Below are 14829 nucleotides of genomic sequence, written 5' to 3'. Positions count from 1 at the left end.
AACAGAAAATGGAAATACAATAGAGAGAATCAATGAAACCAAAAGTTGGTTCTTTGTAAAGATCAACAACATTGACAAACAGGATACTAGGGACAGTTGTATGCCAACGAATTGAATAATATCGATAAAATGGATAAATTCTTAGAAACACACAAACTACCAAAACTGACCCAAAGAAGAAATAGAAAACTTGAACAGACCTATAATTGGATATTGAATCAGTATTCAAAAAACTTTCAACAAAGAAAAGTCCAGATGGCTTCACTGATGAATTCTACCAAACATTTAAAGAAGAATTAACACCAATCTTTCCAAGCTCTTAAAAAAATAGAAGATGAGAGAACATACCCTAACTTGTTCTATTAGGCCAACAACCCCCAACACCAAAGCAAAAGACATCACAAGAAAAGTTCATATCCCTTATGAATATAGAGGCAAAAATCCTTAACTAAATACCAGTAAACTGAATCAAGCTGTATATTAAAAGGATTATACAGTATGAACAAGTGGAGTTTAACCCAGGACTGCAAAGTTGGTTCACATACAAAAATTAGTCTATGTAATACACCACACTAATAGAATAAAGTTGGGGGAACCCACATGGTCATCTTAATTGATGCTGAAAAAAAAAATTGACAATATCTAATACCATTTCATGCTAAAAACACCTACCAAACTAGAAATAGAAGAATACTTCTCAACTTGATAAGAGGTTTCTACAAAAATCCTACAACTAACATCATACCTTATGGTGATCCCCTAAGATAAGGAACAAGGCAAGGATGACCACTCTTGCCATTTCTACTCAGCAATGTACTAAAAGTTCGAGCCAGGGCATTTAGGCAAGAAAAAGCAATAAAATGCACACACTTTGGAAAGAAAGAAGTAAGAATTTCTCCATTCCGAGATGATCTGATCTTATATATAGAAAGCCCTAAAGAATACACCCTCCACCCAGGCCTCCCTCCCCCACAAAACTATTAGGACTAACACATGAATTCAGCAAAGCTGTAGGATACAAGATCAACAAACAAAAATCAGTTGTATTTCTAAATACTTTGCAATGAACAATCCAAAAATGAAATCAAGAAAATAATTCCATTTATACTAGCATCAAAGGAACAGGAAATACTTAAGAATAAATTTAACCAAGAAGGTTTAAGACTTGTACACTGAAAACTACAGAACATTGTTGAAAGAATGAAAGAATACCTAAATAATGGAAATTAATGGAAAAATAATTCATGCTCATGAACTCAAAGACTTAAAATTGTTAAGAGGGCAACATGCCCCAAATTGATCTATTGATTTAGTGAAATATCTATCAAAATTCAAGCATCTCTTTTCACAGAAGTGAACAAGCTGTTCCTAAAATTCAGATGGAATTACATGGGACCCTGAACAGCCAAAACAATCTTGGGGGAAAAAATTTGGAAGATTCAGACTTCCCAATTTCAAAACTTAGTACCAACCTAGAATAATCAAAATACTATGTTACTGACATAAGGCTAGACATATTGAACAATGGAGTAGAACCGTGAGTCCAGAAATAAAACCATGTGTTTATAGTCAACTGATTCTTGACAAGGGTGCCAAGACCACATGATGGAGGAAAAAAATAGCCTTTTCCGCAAATGATACCAAGACCACTGGATATCCACAGGTAAAAGAATGAAGTGGAACCTTTACTTTGCTCTATCTACAAAAATTATCTCAAAATAGATTAATGGCCTAAACATATAAGCTAAAACTATAGAACTCCTAGAACAAAAAATAGGAGTAAATCTTTACGACTTACGATTTCGCAGCAGTTTCCTAGATATGACACCAACAGCACAAGTAACAATAACAAAAAGCTGATAAATTGTACCTCATCAAAAAATCTTGTGCATCACATTGGGGAGGGATGTGCTATGGTGAGTGCTGTGAAATGTGTAAGCCTGATGATTCACAGACCTGTACCCCTGGGGCTAATAATACATTATATGTTAATAAAAAAAAAAATCTGGTGCATCAAGGGCACTGTTAAGATACGATCAAGAAAGTAAAAAGAGGGGCACCTGGCTGGCTCAGTCAAGAGAGGATGTGACTCTCCATCTCGGGCTTGTGAGTTTGAGCGCCACATTGGGTACAGAGATTGCTTAAAAATAAAAGCTTTAAAAAAAAAAGAGAGAGTGAAAAGAATAGGAAGAAATATTTGCTTGCCATATATCTGATAGGATGAAGTACCCAGAACACATAAAGAATCCCTACAACTCAACAACCCAATTCAAAAATTGGCAAAGGACTTGGAGAGACATTTCTCCAAAGAAAATATACAAATGGCCAATTTGCACAAAAAAATATGCTCAACATTATTAATCACTATGGAAATCCAAATCAAAACCATGAAGAGATACTCCATACCAACTAGGATGGCTAGACTCAAAAAGTCAGATAATAACGAGTGTTGGTGAAAATGTGGAAAAATCAGAACTCTCCTACTTTGCTGGCGGGAATGTAAAATGGAGAAGTCACTATGAAAACAATTTGATGCCTCCTCAAAGCTAAGTACAGAATGATTATGTGACCCAGGAATTCCACTCCTAGGTATGTACCCAAGAAAACTGAAAACATACATCCACACGAAAACTTGTACATGAATGTTCAAAGCATTTTTCACAATAGCCCCAAAGTGGGAACAACCCTAATCTCTAACAACTGATGAGTGGACAAATGAATTGTGGTATATCCAGATGATGAAATATTATTTATCCATAAAAAAGGCACAAAGTTCTACATACTACAATGTAGATGAACTTTGGAAACATTATGCTAAGTGACAGAATCCAGATTCAAAAGGGCCCTTAACTTATGACAGATTTATATCAAATGTCTATAACGGACACATCTATAGAGATAGAATGCACACTGGTGGTCGCCAGGGGTTAGGGGAAAGAGAGAATGGGGAGTGACTTGATGAAAAAGTTTTGGAATTAGTGGTGATATTTGCACAAACTGTTGAATGAATATACTAAAAACCACTGAACTGTACATTTTAATTTTTTAAATTATTATTTAATTATTATTATTATTATATATAATTATATATAATACATATTATATGCATGTTATATAATATATAATATATATTATATATTAATATATAATTTTATTTATTATATAATATTTATTATTATTATTATTATTTAATTATTTAATTATTTTTTTTTACAGAGGGAGAGTAAGCGGGTGGGAGCGGGGCGGGGAGAAGAGGCAGAGGGAAGAGGCAGGCTCCATGCCCAATGAAGATCCTGACATGGGTGGGGCTCGATCTCAGGACCCTGAGATCATGACCTGAGCCAAAATCAAGAGCCGGCCTGAGTTGTATAACTTGAAGTGGCTGTTTAATCTTATGTTATGTGAATTTTCCCTTAATTAAAAAAGAAACGTATCTTTGAAGAGACAGCAGTGTACCTGGGTAATTGTCCCCCGTTCGGTCTCCTAAGTGTTTCTTGGAAACAAAGGCCCTAGAATCATTCTGAAATGTGAACAACCAGTTATTCTCAAATGCTTGTGCTCACGTTCTGACCTCTTTGACTGAGAGGTCACTGTTTGAAGTGTGAGACTCAGCGGAACTCATCCATTTTGAGTGATATGATGCTGGTGTTCCCAGGGTGGATGGGCCAGAGACTAGGACTAGCTTATTTTTGTTGACAGGTAGTTACCATTTGTGAAAATGACAAGGCAAGAAGTATGCATTACTAACATACTGGGAAGGGTGGTCAGGGCCTTATGGCCACACTGGGGCTTGTGGAAGTGGGGACTTGTTAGTGGGCACGGCATTCTTAATGAGGCTCTCTCCTTTGCACCTCTTAACATCCTCGTTAGTAAGGTGCCTAAGCAAGCCATAACAGGGTTTAATGATCATTTGTGTTCCAGGGACCACGAGCATGAGTGCAAATGTCTGCTTTACGTGCAAAGAACCTCTTAAACCCCTGACCACTATTCCCATTCTTCTTTGTATTGGACAATACAGCCATGACAGTTTAATTAGAAGACAGATAGTGTCACAGCACTTAAAGCAAATGACAGGCTTTCATCCACGTGTGCTAATCAGCACCAGGCAGTTATGAGGGCAACATCCTGCTTTATTGTTAATTACCTGATTTTATTAACCTTCAGATGCTTGAATTGTTTTTAAAGATTTACCCATGGCAATTAGCTGCAGCAATTTATCTGCAATACTGCATGTATTTGACTTGAATATGCAATGAGGACCCCTGTTTCAAAGCAGCAGCAGTGAACTCCTACAATCTTTGATGAAACAATAGAATGATTCAAGACACATGCTGTTAATTTCCAAGGCCTCTTGCTGGTTTATAAATTACATGATTCCAGCACAGAGAAAGCACCCAAACAATGCTTTATTTATTTTTTAAACTTTTTAAAAAAGATTTTATTTATTTATTTGAGAGAGAGAGAGAATGAGAGAGAGCATGAGAGGGGAGAGGGCCAGAGGGAGAAGCAGACTCCAGGGAGTCTGCTGGGACTTGATCTTGGGACCCTGGGATCTTGACCTGAGGCGAAACCTAAAGGCAGACGCTTAACCAGCTGAGCCACCCAGGCGCTGCCAAAACATGCTTTAAATAGCATCATCTACCTCAAGGAGGTTCAAACTCTAGAGAGATTTTTTAGTGGATTTGATGTGATGCGTTTTTTGTAGAGGGACAAGACAAAGTTTTAACCTAAAGGATTCTTTAACTTTGCTGGAATCAGCATCTCTAAGAGTGATTCTGCTTAGCAGCTTGCGGGATCCAAGGGTCTCATTTGCTGAGCTGTGCTCAGGAAATACATCTTTAGAAATTCTGTTTGTACCTCAGGCGGCACAGAATATCCTTCTCCTTTCTATACTGCATATACAGGGTGTTCTTACTAATTAAAAACAAAGGTCTATATAAACACACGATCATACTCACATATTGGAAAAATGTCACTTGTTACCATAACATCAATTTCAGTGGCTACCCAATAACCAGTTATAGGGACTTAACCATGACGTAACCATTTCCCTAATATTGCACGTTCAGATTATTTCCAATTTTGCTATCACATAAAATTTTCAATTAACATTCTTCTATCTTCATTCTCTTCTCCAGCAGTTTCCTCAGAAATATTTCTATTCGTGGAATTACTGAATGAAAGGATAGGAAGTTGCATAAAACACTCATTGCAGTTTGACAAATTGACACAAACTTTCTGTAGAGCAATTCAATGTGAGCTCCCGTCTAGTACTTAGAATGTGAGCTCCCCCCAACGGCATAGGAACATGTCTCCCCTATCCTCATCAGCACTACCTATTATCTTTAAAAACCTGTACCTAATTTGAAAAGATGTGATTATTTGTGAAGTTTGACATTTTTCTCATATGATAATTAGCCATTTTCTATCCTCTGCGAATTTTCTGAGTTCTTTGCCCATTTTCTCTCGTGATATTCATAATTTTCTTTAATTATTAATTCTTACATAATATGAATTTGCTGGGGCATTTTAATTAAGAATTTTACAGTTACTGTTGGGGTGCCTGGGTGGCTCTGGTCATGATCTCAGGGTGCTGAGTCAAGCCCCAGGTTCGGCTTCCCACTTAGCAGGGAGTCTGCTTGTCCCTCTCCCTCTGCCCCTCCTTCTTCTCATGTACTAGCTCTCTCTCTCAAATAAATAAATAACTCTTTAAAAAATCCTTTTAGCTGTACTGGTATCTCTTTATTAGTCCTAATTTGATATAGGCACATTTCCCTTTTGTTGGTTTATCAGGTGTCAAATTATTTCATTAATTAAAAAAAAACAGCTCATCGATTTATTAACTCAATTGTTTTATTATCTTCAAACTAAGTTTATCTTTATTATTTTCTTGCTCTTTGGTTCCATATACTTACTTTGTTTTCCCTAATTCTTTGAATTGAACTTTTTAAATAAAGGAAAATAAACCTATAAAATTTCCTGAGTACAGATTGGACTTTACCCTATACATTTAATAGATAAGGTTTTCACTTTCACTATGTTGTAAATCGTCTAATTTTGCAGGTTTTTTTGACTAAATAATTATGAGCTTTTAATAAAGGTCTGGGGTTTTTCTATAATGTATGTTACTAATGCAACTTCAGTGCATTGTGGTATATGAACTTGGTCTACACAAGGGAAAAAATACTGATGGATTTTGGTGACCTAGTTTACAACCAATTTTAATGGCTCAAATTCTCATAGTCTTAACGGCTTAGTTGAACAGATTTTAGCATATGACGTTTTATTTGTGGGAGGCAGATTCTCAAGTGAAAGAGTACTGTCTTCTCTGAAATTCATCCTCTCTTCTCCAGGTCCATTGATGTCATTCTCCCACCCCTCAGCATCTCTTATCTGGACCACTCAATAAACTCAAAATTGCTGTTGCAGCCTTGCATCTCTGCTACTCCATAAGTCCAGGAAAATATCCATCTCCTACTTAAAAGGTTTTCATGTTTCTCTATTGCATACGAAATTTAGGTCAAACATTTCCTCCATGATATTCATAGCTTTCACAATCTCTCCCCAGTTGTCTTTCTAGGCTCCTCCCAGTATCCTTCAACTCACCTATGCTCCCACCCCCAGCGCCCATCTCCATGCTCTCACTGCAAGGAGCTACAGGCTGTTGCCTGAATTCATGACCCTCTTACCTTCACTTATTTTTATTATTATTTTTTAATTTATTTGACAGAGAGAGAGAGAGATCGCAAGTAGGCAGAGAGGCAGGCAGAGGGAGAGGGGGAAGCAAGCTCCCTGCTGAGCAGAGAGCCCGATGCGGGGCTCAATCCCAGGACCCTGGGATCATGACATGAGCCGAAGGCAGAGACTTAACCCACTGAGCCACCCAGGCGCCCCTACCTTCACTTATTGATGTAATCTTTACAGTTGTCAATATTTCTCATTCTATACAATTGCTCTCTACATCCCAAATTTAGACGTGTCTAGAGTAGATCTCCTAATAGTCCTAAAACTTCGCTCCTCTATCAAAGCAGATTTCCAGAGAGCTTCATGCCTGGACTAACTTCAAGACAACTCTTGTACCTGGTAGAAATGCCCTCACAGTCTAGTATTTAGAATGTGAGCTCTAGGAGGAGACGGCTTCAGCAGGAGCCATTGTGAGAGACAGTCATAAGAAGAAAACTTAAACAGGGGCACCTGGGTGGCTCAGTCGTTAAGCATCTGCCTTTAATTCAGCTCATGATCCTGGGGTCCTGGGATTGAGCCCTGCATTGGGCTCCCTGCTCCGAGGGAAGCCTGCTTCTCCCTCTCCCACTCCCCCTGCTTGTGTTCCTTCTCTCTCTCTCTCTCTCTCTCTGCCAAATAAATAAATAAATAAAATCTTAAAAAAAAATACTCAAACTAATTGAAGGCACCTTTTAAAGTTCCTTTTACAAAACTTACATGGTAATTCTCCCTTGGAGAACATTGCATAGAAAACCACGGTTATTGACAGCCTGATGTGCTTTCAATTAAATAATGAAAGATATGGAATCTGCAATGTCTCTCTTATTCTGGGTACCTAAAAGCTCAGGATTTTATTGCTTCCTGGTCTAGCTTTTACGATGTGTCAATCAGCTTTGGGACTTAAAACTGTTCAAACTTCAGTTTCTTGGTCTATAAAATGGAGGTAAATAAAAAGAAATAAACAGACAACCAGATAAATAAATAAATAAAATGAAGGTAACTAATACCTACTTTGCCGAGGGGTGTGCACAAAGTCAAGCATGGTATCTGGCACATTCATTCAACAAATATGTACCGACTGACTTCTAAGAGACTGAATTCACACATGGACAAAGGCCAGATCATATATAAAAATAGAACCCTTGGGACGCCTGGGTGGCTCAGTTGGTTAAGCGGCTGCCTTCGGCTCAGGTCATGATCCCAGCGTCCTGGGATCGAGTCCCACATCGGGCTCCTTGCTCAGCAGGGAGCCTGCTTCTCCCTCTGCCTCTGCCTGCCTCTCTGTCTGCCTGTGCTCACTCTCTCTGACAAATAAATAAATAAAATCTTTAAAAAAAAAAAAAAAATAGAACCCTAACCCACATCCTGTCCAGGAAAGCGACCCCTTAACCTACAATAAACAAGCCGGGAAGCCAGCCTGCTACTTCCTACAGAATACTATCTCCACTAATAATCCAAAAAGCTAAACAATAACATCTCTGACAGTTGGCCCCAAATGGCTAGGAATGGATTATGGAGAGCTTCTGTAAATTTGTCCCCACTTCCATTTAATATCAACCAGAGAAAACCAAATATATACCCCTAAACAGTCACATGCAATGCCCCACTTCTAGTTAGCCTGCCTCCAGCTTCCCCATGCCAACAGAGTCCAGTCAGAGCAACCCTAAAGCCTTCCCCTTTGTCTACTGTAGAGCTTTCCCATTCCTCTGCCTGCCTTTGAGTCTCTGCCAAAACACAAGCGGTGGTGGCTGACTCTTTGCTATAGCAAGTTCAGAATATACGGCCTCTGTTTAGTTCTATATTTCCATGTATAAGACACTGTGCTTAGTGCTAGGAATATAACGGTGAACATGTTCCCTGCCCTTCCGGAGTTCACTTTCTTTTTTAATATTTTTTCAAGATTTTAATTATTTATTTGAGAAAGAGAGAGAGAGTGACAGTGCAGGTGGAGAAGAGAGGGAGAAGCAGGCTCCCCACTGAGCAGGGAGCCGGATGCGGGACTCGATCCCAGGACCCTGACATCATGACCTGAGCCAAAAGCAGGCACCTAACCGACTGAGCCACCCAGGCGCCCCTGGATTTCACTTTCTAAAAGTAACACCAGTGGATCAACTGGCCAGCAAATACACAGATGAAGGCAAGCAGAGCCCAGTGAATGGCATGAAGGAAATCAAGAAAGTGATGTAAGGCCCAGGAACTGGGTGTCAGAGGTGGTCTGCCTCAGACAGGCAGTTAGAGAAGACTGCTCTGTGTAGAAGAAATCGGAGCTGAAATATGAAGGATGAGAGTGAGCTAGCCACACAGGGAACATGGAGCACTGTAGGCAGAAGGCTGAGAGAACAGTCAAGCCCCAAGATAGGAAACTACTTGGCAAGTTCTAGGCCAATGAGGCTGGGGTGTAGTGGGCAGACAGAGTGGTATGAAATGAAGTAAATAAGTAATTGTTATGGCTAATAATTATTGCTCTGCTCTAACAATAATAATTGATAGCTTGCTTGATAGTGATTTTATTATCTCTAGGCCTTCTATTATAAGCAGTTTCTAATACTTTTGAAGTGGCCATTATAAAGAAAAAAGGAATAGAGTCATTGATAAGAAATTATTTCAATAGGTAACATTTATCAAGAGCTTACTATGATGCTTTCTGTGCCTTAAACATCTAATTCTCCAAGTAATCCCATGCGGTAAATACTACTACTACTTCCTTTTTTACAGATGAGGACGTGAGACACAGAGAATTTAATAAACCTGGCAGAACTGACACAGAGAAGAAGTCGAAGAGCGGGATTTGAACCAGGCAATCAGAATCCAAAGCCAGTGCTTAGGCAATGCAGTCTCTTCAAGGGGCTGAGCTATTGTGAATCAGTTATTTGATGGTACACACGGGTCCTCCTAGGTTTCTAATAGTTATGCTTGCTACTAGCAGGAAATATGTTTGAAATTCATCATCTATAACCTATTATCAAGGATTCACATGTCTTCAGATTCTATGTATTATGAAGGATTAGGGCTTCATGGAGCATGGGAAACATTTCCCTCATAAGAAAAACAAAGAACTCTAACTAATTAACATTTTAATCATCATTCTCAATTTGGAGAATTTATCTATTATTGAGTCTTTATCCATAATTTACTCTACAGATGTTTATGTGGGTCTCAGAATACCCACTTCGCAAATATGGGTCTGTCTCCTGGGTGCTATTAGACCCAACGAAGACTGATTTTATTATTTACATGCATTTGATCAGAGCACATTAGCAGGCAAAACAGTCTGAGCGTTGCGAAGAATACCTTTTAACTGCCCATTTTCAGGATGGAGTTCTGAGCGCCTAATCTCTGACCGCCTGAAGCCCACCCAGCTGGAAGCCAGGCCATGCCCGAGCTGCACTCACTTACATTCCCATCGTGGTTTGGGCAAGAGAGAGGCTTTCCCGCAGCCACCGCGGTGACCGTCTCCAGGATGGAGGACTCCTCAGCGTCGCTGCCCGGCGTTCGCTGCAGCACGTCCATCAGGTTCGTGATGAAGAAGTTGTTCTGGAGCGCGGCCACCCCCTTCTCGGGCAGGATGGAGGTCTGACGGCACACAGGGCAGGAGAGGGTGAGGCTGTGGGCGGGAATGTAGTTCTGCAGGCACCTGTGGGGGGGGGGCAGAAGCAGGGGGACTGTCAGCACAAGGGGCTCACGGGCTAGAACGGGACCACCTCCTTTCACAGGTGGCACACATGTTCTCTGCATCTGTATGGGCTCCTTTGCAGAAACTCCCACTCGAGTCTCCTTTTCTAGGAAAATAAGATTTCCTGAACCAAGAGGTAAGGTGTACTCACATGGGCACCATCAGCTGATGCGGTTAGTGATGATGCTCAAGGAGAAAGATATCATTGACTCTGGTGGTGTTCCATGGAGCCTCGCCATGCTCAAGCAGCACTGGCCTCTCCAGGGAGTTTGGAAGAAGTGCAGAATCTTAGGTCCTACTCCGGGCCTGCTTGAATCAGGTCCCCGGGGGGGTTTATGCACAATTAAAGGTTGGGAAGCACTGTTCAAGAATATCCAGTGTCCTGTTCACAGACTTGTGGACTTTTACAATGGGGAGAAATGGGTCAAAGTTTTTCATTAGTGTTGAAATGTTTTTTTACGTACAAATGCATAAGCAGATCTCAGATGTTAAAAACATATCCCGAGGGGCGCCTGGGTGGCTCGGTTAGTTAAGTGACTGCCTTCTGCTCAGGTCATGGTCTTGGAGTCCCAGGATCGAGTCCTGCATCAGGCTCCCTGCTCAGCGGGGAGTCTGCTTCTCCTTCTGACCTCTCCCCTCTCATGCTCTCTCTCACTCTCTCAAATAAATAAATAAATAAATAATCTTTTAAAAAAAAAAAAAAAGAAAGAAAAGAAAAGAAAACCATATCCCGGGGAAAATATTGTGTTTGAAGCAGGGATAGGACACCCAGAGACACATCAACATGATCTCTTCTTGCCTCTACTCAACAGGCAATTGATTAACTCAATCATATAATTAGCAAAATGCATTGTTAATAATGACTTACATATGTGCTGCTTGCTAGATTCAAAGTACTTGCAATAACCCCATGGAGTAGGTACTTTAGACGCATGAAGGAACACAGGCAGAGGGAAGCAAAGTTGCTTTCAGAACTCCAGTGGAAAAGGGCACTGGGCAAACCCAGTGCAAATCCAGGCAACTGGGCATTAGAACCTACGCTCTCCATAACTACTGTGCACAATGTTTCCCTGTTGCTCCACCAAGTGGAATTTGAAATCCTCTGATCTAGTCTCATTCCCCTTACTATGTACATAAGGAAACTGACATCAAGGAGGTTAATTGACTTTCCTATGTCCCAGAAGTAGCTATCTCTGAATCAATACCAGAAACAAAACAGCTTTTGCTAAGGTCACTGAGGGCATCTACATCCAGACAATAGACATTTTTTACTCCTTTCTCAGTGGCGCTCATCAAAACTTGACCACTGCCTCCCAGCTATTCTCTTTTGAAACTTTATCTTCCCTTGTTTGTGACAATTCACGTACTTGGTTCTCCGATGTGCTCTGTCTTTCCTGCTGAGCCACACAGTCTCTGTGTGTCTCGCAGGGACATCATATCCACGGCCATACGTACAACACTCCCATATTTCTATTTCTTCCACAGACGTCTCCTCTGAGCCCCTGATCTCTACGCCAACAGCTTTCTTGGCATTTCCTCTTAGATGTCTCACGGGTCCTAAAACTTGGTATGTCCAAACCCAAAGCTATGTTCTACCCCCAAACCAGGTCCTCTTCCTCTCTCAATGAGCAGTACCTCCATCCATTCAACTAGGCAAAGCAGGTACTGGGAGCCGAGCTGAAAACAGTCATTTCCTTAGTGTCCGTTTTCCACATCCAACCTACCGGGCTGGAAATGCCTAAATACCTTCCAATGTTTCCAGTTCTTATCATCTGATTTACACCATCCTTTCCTGGGTTTTTGGAATAGTTCTGTACTGTCACCCACCCTCAAATCCTCTAACCTTTCTCCATATTGCAACCAGAGTGACCTTCTCAAAACTCATTCCGCATATTACATAGGGACTTGCGATAGGATCTTGAAAATCTCCACCACCGGCCATCAGATGGAGGAACCGAAGTGGATGGGGCTAGACCCAACCAAGAAGGCTGGGGGCAGACCCAGGACAGCCCAGAAGTGTTGCTTCTTACCTCTCAGATCAAGTAAATGGGAGTCAAACAACTGCCTGTCTGGGCATTGAGCAAGGGCAGAGAGGCAGCTCAGACAAGCTCAGACCGAGTGGCCCTCAGTGCTGTATAGAAAGAGGCCGACTGCTGCACATCAAATAATGATCGTACCAAGTAAGCCCAGGGGCAGAGGGACATTTAGCTGGTGTTCATGTTTTACATATACCCATTAAGTGGGGAGGAGAAAAATCACTCTCCATTTAGTCATTTTGGAATATGAATTACAACATACATACATCAAAGTACAAAATGAATAAAGTAAAAGGCGCTAGTGTCCTAAATAACACCACTAAAACAAACAAAACTCTACACACACACACACACACACACACACACCAAAATAACCCTCTAAAAAGCAAACAGACAAAAAACCACAATGACCAGGAACAAATCCACCTTCTCCCTCTATCCATGGCCTGGAAGGTATGGTTATTCTGTTGCAACTGACATCTTCCAAAGTAAATCACCTTTAACAAATGTATATGAAATTGATGGCAAATGTAATTAGCAGTGATTTAAAGCCATTGGAAATGCCAATTTCCTCTTCTATAATAATAATTAACGAGTTTTAATTATGTCTGTTTAATAGTAATAGAAAATGTATTTAACAAGATGCTATAAACATAATTACCATATTTGTTTTTAAGGAAAAAAAATACAACCTTATTACCTACAAACTTTATATGCTTAATTGTTTACATGCTAAGTTAAATAAGAAGGTAAAGATGTATTTTGATAACTGAGTAACTCAATGGAAAAAACTATTCAAGAAGGATAAAGAAATGTGTTTTCACACATAGCAAATTGCATATTCAGGTAATTTACAATTATTTCATACACACAGTCTTTTCTTCATCCGAAACATCCTATGTTCCTTAGTATATATCTTCTGAAGTATCTTTGAGAGGAAGTGCTCCCTTTTTTTTTTTTTAAAGATTTTATTTATTTATTTGACAGAGAGAGATCACAGTAGACAGAGAGGCAGGCAGAGAGAGAGGGAAGCAGGCTCCCTGCTGAGCAGAGAGCCCGATGCGGGACTCGATCCCAGGACCCTGAGATCATGACCTGAGCCGAAGGCAGTGGCTTAACCCACTGAGCCACCCAGGCGCCCGAAGTGCTCCCTTTTAACTAACTCCTCAATACCTAGGTATCTTACTGATGTGTTCTTTGGAAGGAAATAACAGATTTTTAGTTGGCCCTCGCCAAAGATCCTCTGTGAGGGAACTGTGCTCAGCAAAAATTGTTTGACAAAGAACAAAGGAAAAATCTTAAATTTTTAAATCTTAAAATATTTAATGCTCCATGTCCTGGGGAGATGAATCTATAGCTACTGGATTACTTTCTCTCACTTATAATCATTTAAAATAGAGTAAATTATTGGCAACTCATGATTATGTTTCTAGATGTCTATCATAAGCACAAAAGACTTATTGTGCCCCCAGGTAAAAGGAGAATTCTGGAAAGAACTCTTTAGTGGGTTGTAAGAGATCGATCTGTGAACCTCTCTTCTCTGGGTACAAAGGAGGCTTACCTCTCGCAGAAAGTGTGCAGACAGGGGAGAACCTTGGGATTCTTGTACCGTTCCAGGCATATACTGCAGATCAGAAACTGCTTGTCAATCTGGCGCACCACAGGACTTGGGATGTTGGTGGCTTCACTGGCCATCCTAGACCACTGACATGGGAGGCCGGCTGTCTTTGACCCTGCACGCTGCTGCTGTCAGACAGGAAATATACATAATAACTTGTAAGTACACATCAATCATTGGTCCATTCCCTATAGGCGTTGTGCTATGAATACAGGGAGAAGTCCATGCCGGTGACCTCAAAATGACCATAACCAACCCTCAATGCCTGTTGATTTTGTAAATCAGTAAAATGGTCACATGCTCACCATGCAAAGGAAACAAATTAGAAGAAGTGTGTTGTCTAAAGAGGAATGTTTGCCGGGTTTCAAAGCAGACACAGTTGAGGGGATAAATACTTATATAGCTCTGCCGGTTCATGTCTTCATTCATGACTATATTTGACTATATGCCTACAGTCTTATTAAAATATAGTCTGTGAGGCACCTGGGTGGCTCAGTTGATTAAGCGGCTGCCTTCGGCTCAGGTCATGATCCCGGGATCGAGCCCAACATCGATCTCCTTGCTCAGTGGAGAGCCTGGTTCTCCCCTGCCTGCCACCCTCCCTGCTTGCGCTTGCTCTCTCCTTCTCTCTGTGTGTGTGTGTGTGTGTGTGTCAAATAAATAAATAAAATCTTATATATATATTCTATATTAGGGAAACCTGGGTGGCTTAGTCCTGTAAGCGTTTACCTTTGGCTCAGGTCATATCTTGGGATCCAGCCCCACTTGGATTCCTACAT

At 40.5% G+C, this 14829-nt stretch overlaps 1 protein-coding gene across 1 annotated transcript in view; it reads right to left on the bottom strand.

Moving 5' to 3' along the window:
* The window catches only part of TRIM2 (tripartite motif containing 2), a 49445-nt gene extending 35272 nt beyond the window's left edge, over positions 1 to 14173 (bottom strand). The window contains exons 1-2 of the mRNA XM_080796797.1: positions 13994 to 14173; positions 10120 to 10357 (exon numbers count right to left, since the gene is read on the bottom strand). Of these exons, the coding sequence (XP_080652923.1) occupies positions 10120 to 10357; positions 13994 to 14127 (372 nt within the window). The 5' untranslated portion in view covers positions 14128 to 14173. The remainder of the gene's footprint in view (positions 1 to 10119; positions 10358 to 13993) is intronic.
* Between the last annotated feature and the right edge of the window lie 656 nt (positions 14174 to 14829).

This window comes from Martes martes, assembly GCF_963455335.1.
Source record: "Martes martes genome assembly, chromosome: 2".
NCBI lineage: Eukaryota > Metazoa > Chordata > Mammalia > Carnivora > Mustelidae > Martes > Martes martes.
Note: the sequence above shows the minus strand (reverse complement) of the source record. Positions and strands in the feature narration are given on the sequence as shown.